The sequence below is a fragment of the Myotis daubentonii genome, chromosome 3 (genome assembly GCF_963259705.1).
Source record: "Myotis daubentonii chromosome 3, mMyoDau2.1, whole genome shotgun sequence".
In the NCBI taxonomy this organism is placed as follows: Eukaryota; Metazoa; Chordata; class Mammalia; order Chiroptera; family Vespertilionidae; genus Myotis; species Myotis daubentonii.
In genome coordinates, this window is record NC_081842.1 from 209,681,212 (window position 1) to 209,697,088 (window position 15,877).

The 15,877-nt window shown below is 54.6% G+C and overlaps 1 protein-coding gene across 1 annotated transcript in view; it reads right to left on the reverse strand.

Moving 5' to 3' along the window:
• The window catches only part of IGSF21 (immunoglobin superfamily member 21), a 212,655-nt gene that overhangs the window by 109,896 nt on the left and 86,882 nt on the right, over window positions 1-15,877 (reverse strand). Inside the window, exon 2 of the mRNA XM_059691028.1 lies at window positions 12,495-12,607. Coding sequence (XP_059547011.1) covers window positions 12,495-12,607 — 113 coding nt within the window. The remainder of the gene's footprint in view (window positions 1-12,494; window positions 12,608-15,877) is intronic.

Consider the following 15,877-nt stretch of genomic DNA (forward strand, 5'->3'; position numbering starts at 1 on the left):
CTGGCCAGGGCGGAAAAGGCACCTGATTCTCCAATCATGGCTGGGGGGCAGGGCAAAGGCGGCCCCAGGGCCGCCTTTGCCCTGCCCCCCAGCTCTGAGCTCCCCCCTGGGTTTCCGATCACTGTCAGTGGCAGGGGGCTTCTTCCTGCTTCCCCTTTCGCCTCCCTGCATTGTGCCTACATATGCAAATTAACCGCCATCTTGTTGGCAGTTAACTGCCAATCTTAGTTGGCAGTTAATTTGCATATAGCCCTGATTAGCCAATGAAAAGGGTAGCTCGTACGCCAATTACCATTTTTCTCTTTTATTAGTGTTGATGTTTACTTTGAATTTATATTAGTTCACACAAACACTCCATCCATGCTTTTGTTCCGGCCCTCCGGTGCAGTTTAAGAACCCATTGTGGCCCTCGAGTCAAAAAGTTTGCCCACCCCTGGTCTAGAAGCAGAACTTACAGCAAGTAGCTTACCGCCGCCCCCCCACCCCACTCGGTTTCCCTGGCTCTAAAATGAGAAGAACGGTGTTCAGTTTGCAGGGCACTTTTGGGGTCCTGGTGCCCACGCTTGATATGGGGCTAGCCTAGTTGGCTGGATGATCCGTCCCCACCTTACCACGATGTCATCGCTGGGCAGCTGGGCGAGCTGCAGCATAGAATTCCAGACCTGACATGGACAGTCACCCTGCCCTGGGCTCCCTTCGGCTAGGACGCCACACGTCCTTTCTGTTGCATTTGTGACCTTGGCTTAGACACCCTCAGCAGTCCCCAAGACACCCCATCCATTGTTGAAAAGCTTTAGTTGTGAGAAAATTCTTTACCTCGTCAACTAAGAGTTTACTTCTACGTCCCTCACAACCACATAAGTCATTCATTCATTCATTCATTCATTCATTCATTCATTCATTCATTCTCTAAGCTATGTGTTCAGACACAAAGACTAACAGGACTCCTGGTCCTTACCAACAAGAGGCTGGCATTCTGGGAGAGACATTCCACTGATACAATCTTGCCCTGGCGTGAGCTCTTGGCTAGCAGACACCGTCCAAAATTTTAAGGAAGCCATTACTTAACAACCTTTCATGCCACACTTGTTCCCCTGCCTAACTACAAGCTCCATAAAAACAAGGCCAGGTTGTTCTTACTCAGTGCTCTCTTCCCAGCGGTTAGCACACAGTAGGTGCTCAAGAAATAGCTGCTGCATGCATGGACTCACGAGCCCAGTGTGTGAAGGCATAGGGTAGAGCCCTGAGTGTTTTGAGAATGTTCTGAGGAGCTAAGTCAGCCTGGGTCATGGCAGTTGCCCGAGGGAGAAGGTGGAGGGGGGAAAGGATGGGAAAGGTCACTGGGGGTGACACCACAGCTGACCTTGGAGGGCAAGTCAGAGTTCAACAGGTGGAGGGGGCAGGGGCGGGGCAGGCAGGGGCAGCAGCACCTGCATCTGCACGGAGGTGGGAAAGAGGGTTGGCAGTTCTGAGAACTGCAAATCGGCCATTCGAGTGGTGAGCCATTTGGGAATGTGGTCAAAAAACAAGATTGAAGCAATCCAGAGGGATCCTGTATGCGGGGCCAGTGACCTTGACCTTGGTCCTGAGGTGATGGGAGCTCTTGTAAAGGGTGGTGTGGTCTGGGTGCGATAAGATGTGTGCTCTTTAGAAAAGCATCAGGCTGTGCCTGTCTGCAGTGGGGAGACGGTGCCTGCCCCGTGGACATCGTCGAGTGTCCTGGAGAGGGGACACAGTCACGCTCCCTATGAGGACGACACCCGCAGAAAGTAGAGATAGAAGGAGGAGGAAGGGCTTGGGAGGGAGGAGGATTCTGAGCCGGTCTTCAGGGAAACATCCCTCATTGCAGGCTTGTTATTTTATTTCGTCGGCGTGCTGGAGTGGAAGTTCACCTTAAATCCCCCTCTGACAAGTTAAGTCAGCCCCTTGTCATTTAAACCCGGCAGGGCTAAGGCAGGCAGTCGTCTGGAAATCACACCCTCGGCTTAATATAGCTCCGAGTCCACTGGCTCAGAGGCCCCCGCAGCAATTCAAGCACCTCCATCCCGATGAGCTGTCCAAGCTCCCCCTCGGGAATGCCCTGTTGGGGAAGCACCAGCCTCTTCCCCCAGCCCGGGGTCCTGGGGGGGAGGGGAGAGAGGAGGGAGGGAGGGGGGCTGCAAGGCGGGAAAGAGCACGTTCTATAGAGACCACCTCACGTCACCCTTTTACTGAACGGATGAAGATCCTGAGGCTCAGAGAGGGGCAGTGATGTGCTCAAGGTCACACAGCACGACCTTTGGCCCTCAGCCCCTGCTCTTCCTCCTCTGTGCACTTGGCAAGTGGGGAAAAACTCCCCGGATGAGATAAGTCATTTACCTTCTCCAGCGGCAAGTCTACTATCCAATAGGGCCGCTTACTCCTGGCAGAGTCCACGTGTGGCCCAACAGAACCTCTGGTCACCTGGGTGTCCACGACAATGGCTGGCACCTCAACAATTTGGGAGCCGAGGGTTGGTATCAGGCCCATAGGAAGGCCTCCGGGCAGAGAAACGGTGTCATTGCCGGTAGCAGAAACCTGATGCTAGTTCCCCAACAGCATGGGTTTCTCTGGTCAGAATGCCCCCCATGTGCAGGGAGAGCGATGGCGGGCTGCTAGAGCAAGCCTTTCCTTTCTTCCCCCCTCATCTCCTTTTCCCGGCCCAGGCACATCCCTGTGGACTGTCCTATGGCATCTGGACTGAGTCCAATCATTCCCCCACACCCACTGCTCTCCCCACCTAAGGCTGACGGCGGCACCAGCTCCCTGGACAGCTCAGGTCCCACAGGCTTTCTGATGGTGCCACAGTCCTTGGTCTCCTAGTCAGTGGTCGGCAAACTCATTCGTCAACCGAGCCAAATATCAGCAGTACAACGATTGACATTTCTTTTGAGAGCCAAATTTTTTAAACTTGAACTATATAGGTAGGTACATTGTTATTAACGTAATTAGGGTACTCCTAAGGCTTAGGAAGAGCCACACTCAAGGGGCTAAAGAGCCGCACGTGGCTCGCGAGCCGCAGTTTGCTGACCAAGGTCCTAGGTGCATCCTGAGTATGGACTGTGATGACCCAAAGGTGGAGATCATGACGCCCGCACACTCACAGACACCTGAGCACCTGCTGCTGCTGCTCTTGAACTTCTCAGGGGCTCACAGACCCCTTGGAGAACCTTCAGCTCCTCCCCGCCCCCACCAAATGCACACAACATAGTGGACTCATTTCCCGGGTTTCAAGCACCCCCAGAGCCTATCCACCTACGTCTTAGGCATCCAGAGACCCCACATAAGGACCGTGGCCGGGGCTTGCCAGCACCACGGCACTCACTGCAGAAGCAGATAAATAAGTCAGCCACAGACATAAAGACAAGATGGATAAGTGAATCCAGGTGATGGCTCTCTAATCGAAGGACTACAACACGCTGGGGGAAGACAGCAGGAGGATCTCTTAATTCCGTCTCGGTGCCAGGTCAGGGGCCTCCACAGAGGAGAGAATGAGTAAGACCAGGCCAGGCGGGAAAGAGGGTGAAGTAATGCAGGCGAAGGCTACCTCCCCTGCGCCCCTGGTGATGAAACGACCTGTCTGCCAAGCGCATCCTTTGTTTGACACAAAGCCCTGTGAGATGCTTAGGGGACGTCGATCAAGCCCACCGGCCTGATGAGGAAACGGATCTTTACCGCTTAATGGCACCTGGCTGGACCGGAACCTCCGCCCTCGGGGGAGGTGAGTCCACTGATCTTCACCTCCCTGGTACCGTGCTCAGCACCGAGCAGGGCCTCAGGAAGGCTGGGTGAATGGCTGGGGTCCAGAGGCCACTGAGTGCATTGGACGGTAGAGCTGAGATCTCTATCTGCAAAGGTTTGTCCAGAATTTCAATGTCAAATCCCCCTTAATAGTCAAAACCTTGAGGCCCGGCTTCCTTCAGTTCACTCCAGCTTCTGTCCCTCCTAACTCCAAAAAGGCTCCTCTTGTCCAGGTCCCCAGAGGGCACTGCGTTGCCAAAGTCACGGTCATTTCTCCATTCTTGTCTTAACTCGCTGCAGCACTGGGCAGGGCTGACTATTCTCCCCTGGGGTCTGGGATACCCCACTCCTAGGTTTCTTCACTCTGGCTGCTGCTCTCAGTCTCCTGGCGGGGCTACTTTTCGTCTGTAAATCTTGGGTGCCCAGGGTCCCGCACTGGGTGCTCTTCTCTCACCCCCCTCCCTCGGTCATCTCACTCAGGCTCGTGGCTTTAAATCCATCCATACTCTGATGACCCCCCCCCCAGCAGAAATCTCCAATCTTGTGACACCCCCCCGCCCCGGAATTCCAGATTCGTAGCCCCCATAGCTCCCTCTCCATGGGTTAGAGCCACATGGACCCCAACACAGAGCATCCTTTCCAAGGTCTCCTCCCTCCTTTCCTCTGAGTCTCAGGGAATAGTACTGTCCCCCACACCTGGCTGCTCAGGCCTAAAAGCCAGGAGTCACCCTGAATCCTCCTTCCTCACCCCTCCCACACATGAGCAAGCCCTTTCAACTCTCCCTGCAGGTCACAGCAGAATTTCTTTCCCCCATCGTCTCCGCCACCCGTGTCCTCACCCAAGCCACGGTTGCCTCTCGCCTGAACTGTGGTCTCTGCTCTAGTCGTGCCTCCCCTACAATCCAGTCTCCGCCAAGAAGTGGCCTATTAATTAAGTAAACTAGGCCCTGTTACTTTCCTGCTTAAATCCCTCCAAAGCTGCCCTTAGAAAAACCCCAGATCCAGGTCCCTGAGCGCAGGGCCTGGCATGAGCAGTCCTGCCCACCCGTCTTGCCTCACCTCTCCCTCTCCCTTTCCCCACTGGCTTCATTCCCAAGGCCACGGGGTGGGATTCCTTCTGCTCTTTGCTCCTAACATAGGTCCTTTGCATTCGCTCCTCCCTCTGCGTGCAATGCTCCATCTCCTGCCCTTGGCATTGCGGGTTCCTTGTGGCCTTTAAGATGCTTGTGGCGCACAAAGGGTTAAGATCGTGGCTTCAAGGAGTCTTTTCCTGCCCACCCAATCCCTTCCTATCCCATCAGCCTATTTTCACTGTATGCACTGCCCTGGTTACTATCTGGCAGTTTTCTTGTTTGTTTATCTTTTTAACTCCTCCCCCCAGGTAGACTGCATGGCTTCGGGATCTTGTCGTCTTGTTTCTGGATGTGCCCCCAGTGTCTGGAACCATCTGGCTCAGGAACCATGTGCTGAATTAATGCGGAATGAACGGATGGAGCAGCTCCCTCTCTGAGTTTCCCAAACACCAGAACGTGGTCCCTGGCTGAGCCGAGGGCATTACCATCACCAGAGGGAGCTGGTTAAAAGCATAAATGGCCCGAGGCTCCAATCCTGGACGTTCTGATTCCATAACTGTGGGAGGAGGCTCGGCCAATAGTGTATCTTTACAGGTTCCCTCTGAACATTCTAAAGAGCAGCCCGAGTGGGCAACCCCTTAACCACCAAGCTTCCACTCGACTACGGATGGGGGCAGCAATAACTGCACTTCACACTCTGACCTCTAGGGGGAGCTGGAGGTTTCTCCCACCACTCCATCCCCAAGAAGGAGCTGTAAGGGCCTGGAATGGATACAGAGGACCGCTGAAGATGGAAAAAAAGAACTGCAGTGGAATTAGACTTACAAACATGTTCTCATTGCCCCTTTATGTGTTATTATATTTATTTTACAGTCAGCTGTCCTTTGGTGGGCTCTCTCCCTGGTACTCCCTCCTCTTATCTGACAGGTGTGACAAGACTGGGCGTGGAATGCTGCTCATCAGAGGAGTCTGCCCCTTGGGAAGGCTAGGGCCAGGGGGTGGACAAGGCAGCTTGGGCCTGCTTGGCTCTGACTCTGTGAGGAAGATCTCTTGTCTTCCTCATTCCCTTCCTTCTCCAGATTTTGGAGCTGTAAGATCTGAGAGCCAGGATCAGGCTGTGGGCCCAGGGGAGCAGCCAGGTTGAGTAGTTACCATGCTGGGCTCCAAGCCGAGAAGCCAGAGGGTTGGCCCAGCTCTGTGCTCCAGAACGTGGGTCCTGGTCTACAGCATCACCAAGAGTGTACCTGCCTTCTTGCTCTTATGAGGCCAGCAGACTGTAATGCCCTTTATGGTAATCATTTTCTACTTTGTTTCAGACAACAAAAGGACCAAGTCAAGGACTGAGATTCACAGAGAGGCAATGCCAGTAAAGCCATTTTGAAATAACTCCTTACTTCAGGGAGCGCTAAGACCCATGGAAAAGGCTGCAATGTGTAATGATATTTCCAAGAACTGAAATCCAATGAATTCACCAGCAGAACCACATAGGGACAAAGAGTTCCAGCATCAAGTGTGGTCTCTGCCCACCTGCCTTGGGAATGTGGGTGGTAGGATGGAATTCAAGGAATCTGATCTTGGTGATCCTCCCAAAACACCTTCCACTCTTGTTTCATAATTTTCCTCTCTGGATCCCTTAAGCTACTGGGAGACAGGATAGGACCACGGCCACCATTGATTGAATTGGTGCCATAATGAGCCAAGCACTGGGCTTGTTTGCTCGCAGACATTACCTCATTGAAGTCTACGATGTGGGTGTGTTCATGTGCAATTTCAGATGAGGTTTCTGAAATGCAGAAAGGTCAGGCCACTGCCCAAAGTCACACACCCTGAATTCATCTGCAGGCATCCTGATGCTTACGTCCTCTCTCTGTCTACCTTACCCTTCCCAGGCTTCCGCCTTACCCTTTCTCTAATGCAGCGGTTCTCAACCTGTGGGTCGAGACCCCTTTGGCGGTCGAACGACCCTTTCACAGGGGTCGCCTAAGACCATCCTGCATATCAGATATTTACATGACGATTCATAACAGTAGCAACATGACAGTTATGAAGTAGCAACGAAAATAATTTTATGGTTGGGTCACAACATGAGGAACTGTATTTAAAGGGACAGAGGTTGAGAACCACTGCTCTAATGGTTCAAAATAACCATGAGTTCTCACTACCAAGGCACCCAGCAGAGAACCCCAGAGTGGGCACTTGTGTGGCCAGGTAACATCACGGAGGAGGCATTTCCACCACGAAACAAACTCCCAGGCCCACGATCCCCACAAGATGAAAGAGCCAGATAAGGGGCTCCTGAAAGTGGGGGTGCCACTGTGTGTAGATCTTCTCGCTATCTCGCTCCATGGCTCTCTTCACTGTGCCTTGTAATATGGGACCAGCGCAGCTCTTAGGAAAAAATTGTGAAGGAAAGAGATAAAACAAAGGAGAGATAATAAAAAACTGCTGTGAACAGTTAAATTCCCATGATCCTCTATGGCTGATTAATGGATTTCTATGATCTAAACAGACCTTTGCATTGCCTGCTGGACCTCCAACTAAATGAGTTTAGCCAGTGTTCCCCGATAAGGAACGTTCCTTTTATCCACATTCCACAAATCCCCGAGTACTCCAAGACTCACACTCAGCCCCAAGCAGAATGATGCTATCAGTTGTATACATATGGCCACCGGAAACACAAGTGGGGACCTGGTGTGGTCGGTCAAACGTGCACATGCATTTATAGTTACAGCTCTACCATTTGTTCACCTAACGAAGACTTCCTGAGGCAACTACTAGGCATGCCTAGTAGGATGCAGCTGGCCCTTGTGCTCGAGATGCTCAGTGGGCACACCAGTGTTTTGATGATGGAGTGTAGAGCCACAGAGAAGAATTATGGAGTAGGGAGTATCTAGAACTTTCTGTAGAAGTCAGGGGCAGCAACATGAGCTGATATAGTTTCTTTGAAAGGTCTCAGTTTCTTCATCTGAAAAAAAGGCTTAACAATAATCCCTACCTCACAATGCCAACAGTAAAATGAAATGTAGGTATGTATGCATGGCACATAGGAGAGGCTCAAATGCTAGCCACGCATATTAGTATTAGAAGCATTCCCAAATAAACTCCAATTACAGGTGTAAGTGAGTAGGGAAGATTAAGTAAAGGATGTTATTTATCATTCATTTTCTAGAACCAAGTCCTGACTTTAACACTAAGGTAGTTTGGTTGTTAACCGAGAGACTCCTACTGGCCATAAATGGAATTGCACCTCTACTCTATTAGCCACTCTGTTGTTCTAGGGCAGTGGTTCTCAACCTTCCTCATGCCGCGACCCTTTAATACAGTTCCTCATGTTGTGACCCAACCATAACATTATTTTCGTTGCTACTTCATAACTGTCATGTTGCTACTGTTATGAATTGTAATGTAAATATCTGATATGCAGGATGTATTTTCATTGTTACAAATTGAACATAATTAAAGCATAGTGATTAATCACAAAAACAGTATGTAATTTTATATGTGTTTTCCAATGGTCTTAGGCGACCCCTGTGAAAGGGTCGTTCGACCCCCAAAGGGGTCGCGACCCACAGGTTGAGAACCCCTGCTCTAAGGGAAAAGGAGAGTTATGTGGCTGAGCTGTGAAGACAGAGCCCGAGAGAATCAAAACTCGGGGAGGAACCCCTGAACAGGGGAGAAAGCATCAGGAGAGGGTGAGAAGGGCTGGGAAGCATCCTTCCGTTGAACGGGGCTTTGATAGACAACGAAGATACCCAGAACTTTAAGGGCCTGACAACTCTCTCGACAGCTCTACCTTTTCAAAGAAGTCTTCTGAGAAGATGATCCGTCTTCCCACCCAGCCCCATGCCCCACAATCTAATGATGGCAGGTTACAAAACACACACAGTTCATTTCTCTGAGATTCACTTTAGCGTGAGTTTTCCTGGGACGCTGGTTCAATGAACATCCACAGTTATTTCTTTAATAGGAAAGCACAGTATATACCAGAGACCACAGAAAAATATTTCAAATATCTACAGCAAGCTGCCCAGTAGAACTTTCTGTGCGGATGGAAATGTTCTACATACAGCTGCTCTGTCCCATATGGGGGCCATTGATGACGCGTGGCTAGTGAGCTCTTGAAATGTGGCTGGTCTGACCGAGGAAAAACACTTTAAACTTAATCTGACTTAATTCAATTTAAACTTAAATACCCACGTGTGACTAGTGGCTACCTCACTGAACAGCACAGACCCAGGGGCTCTGACCATGTGCACGTCCTTGAGTCAGTCCACAGCGTTGGCATCTTCTACACATTGGCCAGGTTGTGGGGCAAAGTGTCCGAGGTGCAGACCCTGGCTACCTCCTCCTATTCTCCTTGCCCCCCACCCCACCCCACTCCCAAGGGGCCCACAAGGCAAGACCTTCCCAAATGTTCGGCCAGCGGTCTCGTTAACCCCAAGGAGGCGATCCCTTTTGCTCCAGACAATGTCATCAGCTCCCTCACTTTGCCCAAAGATTCCGCTCCACTCACTGCGTTTCTGAAAGCTCAGGAGGGCCCCATTCCTAAAACAATGTCCTCAGGGCCAGAGGAGAGGCTGCTGGGCTTTACGCATGTTTTGGGCCATTCCATGCCCACGGGGCTGAGCGGGCAGGGGTGGCCTCACCACAATGCCCTGCTTTTGCCTCCTAAAGGGATTGGAGACTCAGCCCTGGCCGGGCCTGTGTAATCTATTCATTTCCTTCCAAGCCGGGCTCTGTAAGCTCATTCACGGAGGAGGAGGAGAGGAAGCTGGGGAGGCAAACACATGTACAGAAAACAAACAACACTGGCTCGGCAGCTCCTGGTTGGGTGGGGGAGCTGGGGGGTGAGGCGTGCTGGTGGGGGGTCTGGCTGGGGAAGGAGGCTGGGGCTTCTCCTACTCCCTCCAGAAGCCCTGCCCAGCCGTGGCTCCTGGTGCCCCCATCTTGGTAGCCTCTTATCTCTCTCCATTCAGTCGGCTCCTCGGGAAAAGAGGCCACCTGCGAGGGAAGGCCAGAGTGGCAGCAGGCAGAGGGAGCTGGCAGCCTGGAGCCATTTCCCTGTGGCTTCCCCCCATCCTCCACCTCCATCCTTACCATCACAGACAGGGCATGCGGCGCTCGCCTGGTCCCAAGGAGAGTCCCAAGTCAGCTGAGCTGCTACCTCAGTCCAGCTACAGAATCAAAAGGACCCAGGCATTTTGATCCAGTGGGCAATTTGCATGCGATTTGCATACATCTGCACCCCCCCCACCCCACCTCCAAAGGCCCTCCGTCAAAGGATGTGAAATGAAATAAATTAATTAGTGCAGCCTACCATAGCCTGATATGCAGGGCTTGACACCGTAAGAGATTCTTAAAGCAGTCTACGTGATCACGGGCTAGGGTGGAGGGAGATGAGGCTGTGGCGGGGATGGGGTGGGCCGGGGTGCCCCGTGTTGGGGGTGGAGAAGGGAAGGGAAAGTGTCTGCACTGGAAACTGGGCATTTTCCTCCTGCCCAGCCCCATCCCCCAGCCTCAGAGAACACAGAGTTGAGCCACGGGGAGGCCGGCTCCCGGTTTCCTATCCCTGGGCCTGGGCCTGGCACCGGCATCCTCCCTCCCTGGCAGCAACCTCCCTAGAGAGATGGTCACCACTGTGATGGTGACAGTGATTTCAAACAAGAGTGAGGACACTGGCTCCGAGGGCTGGGCAGGCAGCGAGGTGCCCGCTGGTATTTCCCTGTCTCCACGCTCCCTCCCACCTCCACCCCCATTAACTGTTCCCATTGGGTGTCCATAGTTCTCTCTGCCCCTCACTCAGATCCCACCTCCGGGTGGCGGAGGGAGAGACGGCCCCATCGTCAGCAGCGAGGAGCTGGCGTTAATTCATCCCAGTGCTTCTGCCAGGTGCTAATGAGATGCTCACAGCGTGTCAGCCAAGCAGTTCCTGTATCATGTAAACACGCCTCTGAGCCTTGCAGTTCGTGGCACTATCTAACATATGCCTTGACTCTCTCTAGGTCCGCCGACCTATCTAGGGTGGTGCCCTCAGCTAACGCCAGGGCCCCCCGAAGTCAGCGTCACACCCGGGGGACCCGGCTGCCCAGGTGGAGGGTCCTGGAGGTGAATCTACCGGTCAGGGCGACGGGCTACAATGTGAAGATGGAGAACCACAATTTTGGTTCAAAGGAACCCGGGTCACAGCCGACAAAATAACCGTCGCCAACCAGTGATGAATCAAAGACCGAAACATGCAAGAAGGAAGCGCTAGGGTAGGGTGCTTCAAAGCAAGACAGGACCGGGAGCAGGAAGGAAATGGAGGGGAGCGGCTCTGAGTCACGGCCACGAATGGTGTGGACTGCGCCGTGGGTGTGGACAGAACTCGGAGGAACAAAGGAACCAGTTTCAGATGCCTGATCACCAAGATGTGCCCACCCCTTTCCCCCTCCCCCACCCCCACTCCCCACCCCGCTCCACTCTCTCCCCGAGCTCCATCCACGCCATGGACAGCAGCTCCATGTGACTGTCATCCTTGGTCATATTGGAGGAGAGGGCGGCGCAGCTTACGGAGGTTCGGGAAGTGTTACTTCACACCAGGGGCTGGCAAACGATGGCAAAATGGGACCAGTCCCGCCTGCAGCCTGTGGCCTTCCACCCAGAATGTCTTCGGAAATCGTTTTCAATGGTTGAAAAGGATAAAAAAGGGGAATGCTTTGTGACACATGAAAATGGCGTGAAATTCAAGCTGCGGCCCCCACGAGTAACGTTTATGGGAACCGGCCACGCCCTTCCCTCGACACGCTGTCTGTCGCCGTCCTCACACCCGGCAGCAGGGCTCAGTCACGGCGACAGGGACCATATGGTCACCGGAGAGGAAAATATTTGCTCTCTGGGCCCCACTGAAAAAAAAAAAACAACTGGCCAGCCTCTGTTTTAGATCATGGAAGGGGAGTCCTCCTCCAACCCTGTTCCTGAGATGGCGGGGCCTCGCTCTGGGCAAACCCGACGTTCATTGCGAGAGGATGTCAACGCCTCCCATCTGGGATGCCCTGGGCAGACACAGGAAGGTTCCATCCGTGCCCGAAAAGACCAACACATGTGCCCAAGACCACAAGCTGGCCCTCCTGTTGCCATCACCAGGGCCCTGGCCGGTGGGCCTCTTCACATCTCTAGCGACACCTCTTCTCCGACCTAGACTTAGGGTGCCAGCCACCAGGACTAGTCCTCTACGGGGTGGATTGGAAGGCAACCCAGCTCTGTAGTTTGGTTTTTAGGAAGGCAGGAAGCTGTCCTGTTCCTCTCTCTCCCCCGCCAAAAACAGCACCCAAAGCCTCCTGCCCGAACTTCCACCCGTCAGCACCCCATGGAGGTCCCTCTGCACCAGGGCCCACGTGCAGTGTCCTGGGTGCTTGTGCCGTTTCCCGGGCATAGCGGCATCAGGGCCACAAAGGGACCAGACAAGACAGACCTGAGAGCAGAAGAAAGACGGGAGCAAAGCAGTCTTGGAGCAGGGTTTCGGCAGAGGGTCCCCACCTGGCAGAGGGCACAGGACAGCTCGGGGCTGCCTGAGGGCTGAGGGCTGAGGGCATAGTCCAGCCTGGGAGGGTCTCCAGATGGGCTCTGGGGACCCCACCCTTAGCTCTGGCCAGAGGAGTAAAGGGGACAGTGGCGGCGACTTACCCGGTACCACACGATTTCACGCATGCGACCATCTGTCTTGAAGTTACACTTCAAGGTCACGGCATCACCAGCCACCACGGGTGGGAGAGGCTCAATGTTGACAGTCAAGTAGCCTATGGGGAAAAAGGAGAATGAGGAGTTAAGGACACGAGCCGATCAGGAGGGCGGGCTGACCGGGGCGGGTGGTGGAGAAGGCCGGCCAGCACCTCTGTGGGGGCGCTGTTCTCTGTGGTCTCAGTGATGGGTAACTGAGCCAGAATGAGCCATCACCCTCTTCCTTCTCATTGGCGTCCCCTTTCTGGGAATTTCCTTGGCTCTGGTGGCTCCCTCCAATCCTAACACTTCTTCTTGGGATGAGTTCTCTGTGAAAGCAGTGCCTGCTGGCACCCTGGGAAACCCTACTGTGGTCAAACACTCACCCCCACCCCCTTTGAGAGAGCCACGGATGTGTGTCAGCCTGCTGGGCCGCGCAGGAAGTGAGCGTGCTCAAAGGCATTTCATCTCACGTTGCCAAACCTATCTGACTATGGGTCCCGTAGCCATTCCCCGAACGCCATCAGCATCCCATGCAGCCAGGGTCCCGCGAAACCCACATCAGGATATGGTGTCCTGGGTGCCAGATCCCCCCATTCCCAGCCTTGCAACCCAATTACCCCTGGTGAAAGGACGGACAGCCCCGGGGACTGCTGTTTGCTTCCTGCACCCCGAATCTCGCATTGCACGCACCCTGCCCACCAAGGGGAGAGGCGGTCCCAACCCTGGCCCTGGGGATGGTGACGTCGTGGAAGGGGACTATGGGCTGAGTGCCTGGGAAGAACTTTCAAACTTCTGCGAGCTCCAGATGTTACTTCTCGCCCACAGCTGTCCCGGGCGTCCCAGGAACTCTCACCTGGTGCCGTGCCCAGGGGAACAGAGCTGCCTCCACACCAAGTCCAGCCTTAAGGCCTCTGACGCCCCCTGCCTCCCTGAGCCCCATCCATGAGGGCTGGGTGCCCCTCCAGCTCGGCGGGGGGCCTCCTTCTTGGGTTTATCATCCAGGCTCATCCGATTGGCTTCCCACCGGCTGATGTCCAGCCATCGACCTAATGGATCGATCCAGTCCAATCGTCTTAATGAGAAAACCAGCCGGGATGGGCTCGGGGGTTTCAATTGTGCAGGCGACCTGAGCAGATCGAGCCCAGGGCCTGACCGCTGCCTGGAGTGTAATGGCTACAACACTCCAGGGTGAAACACAGACATCGACCTGGGAGGATCAATGTGGACGCTGAAGTCAGACTCCACCTCCAGGCCCAAGGCTTCAGGTGCCGAGGCCCAGGGGGAGCGGGGAGGATGCGGGGCTCATCACTGGGCAGCCTCTAACTTACGCCTAAGTCGGCGCACAGGGAGCCCCAGGGCCATGGGTCTGAAAGAACGGAGGTCAGAGGGGCCGGCCTTCTGCCTCCTCCTCTCCTCCTTCATTCGGCCACAGTGGTTGCTCCCACCTGCTCTGCACAGGCGCTGGACCGGACCTGGGAAGCAGGAGGCTCCGGCATCTGCCACCCTCCAGGAATGCAGTGGGGACACAGGTTCACACTCAGGGGGTGTGATGGTAGGGTGAAGGTGGGGGACTATGAGAGGGGAGAGGGGACCTGCCCAGCTTGAGCAATCAGGGAAGTCCCCAGGCCCTGCCAGGATCCCAAACCCTGACCAAGAGCCTGCCCTCAGGGGGATGGACCCAGCGAGAGGGAGGGTTCTGGGGCAAGCCAAGTCCCAGGAAAGGCTCGCAATCCCATGGCACCCGCTCTGAGCCAGACCCTGGGCTACGCACTTCATGCACACTCACTCATGCAATTGCCATGACCCCCCTAGGAGAGAGGTACAGGTATTATTCTCACTTTCCACCGGGAAAGCAGAGAGGCCAAGGCACCTACCCAGATCACACAGCCCTAGTCGCAGAGCTGGAACTCGAACCCGGACCTTCTCCTCCTTCATGACCACCATGCTATGCACAGGCTTGCTAACGATGGGGGAGGAGGAAAGGGGTGGCAAACATGTCACGCTCAACCCTGGGGAGGAGGGGTGTGCCGCTGGGAGACCAGGACCTGATCCCATCCGGATTCCCGTCCTGGGGCTGACCCCCTGGCTCACCTGTCCAGTGGGGCTGCCCTCCCCTAGGGTCTCACCTGTGACGCTACAGCTAAGAGTTAGTTGAGCATCATCAGTCCGGATGGCTGACTAGCTCAAGACCAGAGAAGGGCCCCTCCCACCAGAAGGAGGTGGGAACTCTCGGGGGCATGCCAGGCCAGGAGCAGAGAGCAGCCCCCTGCACAACGGAGACAGGGGTCCCTGAGCACCAGAGGGAGGATTCGAAGTGGGTGCATGAGTGTGGTGGCTCTGACTCCATAAGACAGCATTTTCCAGAGTGTGTAGAAAGGAAGGAACATCTAGTGGGAGTTTCAGCAACGAGATTCTCTGATCCACAACCAAGTGTGGGAGATGTGGGGTGATACAAAATTAGACATGCTCTTTCCCTTCAAGACTCTTTCCTCCTTCCCGTCTGGCCTTCATTCGTGAAAGAAACGTTATTGAGACTCTGTTCGTTATCAGGCATTGTGCTAGCCCCTGGGGACACAGCAGCGAGAACAGGCCCTCATGGAGCTGACGTTCCAGCAGAGGAGACAATGAGCAAACAAACAAACACCCGCAAACATGCCAGGAGGGTGCGTGTACATCAGGGTAGAGCGGCAGAGGGCCCGGGGGAGGGGCTGCTCTGGACCAGGTGATCTGAAGAGGCCAGAATAAAGGAAGGCGTGAGCACTTGGGGATCCAGGGGGAGAGCATTCCAGACAGAGCCCAGCACACGTGCAAAGGCCCTGAGGCTGCAGTGTGCTCAGCGTGCTCTGTGACTCCACACGTGGGCCCTGGTAGGAAAGGTCTTCGTGCCCTGGTACACTCTGGAGCCCATCTTTGACCGAGCATCTTTGTGGGATGACAACCAGGGCCAGGATGAGGGTGAGGCAAGCGAGATGCCCACGATGCAGAATTAAAGGAGGACCCTGAGTCCCGCTGGCCAGCCCCTCGTCCTGGTCCTGCTAGAGCCCTTTGGAACAAACATCAGGAAACACCTCTCCAAGCTGAGGCGGAAGTCACTGTGCCTCTGGCTCCTGAGGTCCCCTACTGAGAGCCACAGAGGGTGGAGGACGGGGTGAGCCATTCCTGGCCGAGGCTCCTCCTCCTCTTGGCCCCTGGGACTGAGGAGCGGCTCCAGGCTGCAGAGCAAGGAGGAGGCCTGGGCACTAAGGATGAGAGCCGCCTTCCTGGTGCGGGGACGGAACCTTCCAGCTTTCCCAGCACTTTCACTCGAGCTTCTCATCGGCTCTCACAACAGCCGTGCCCGCCTTGCA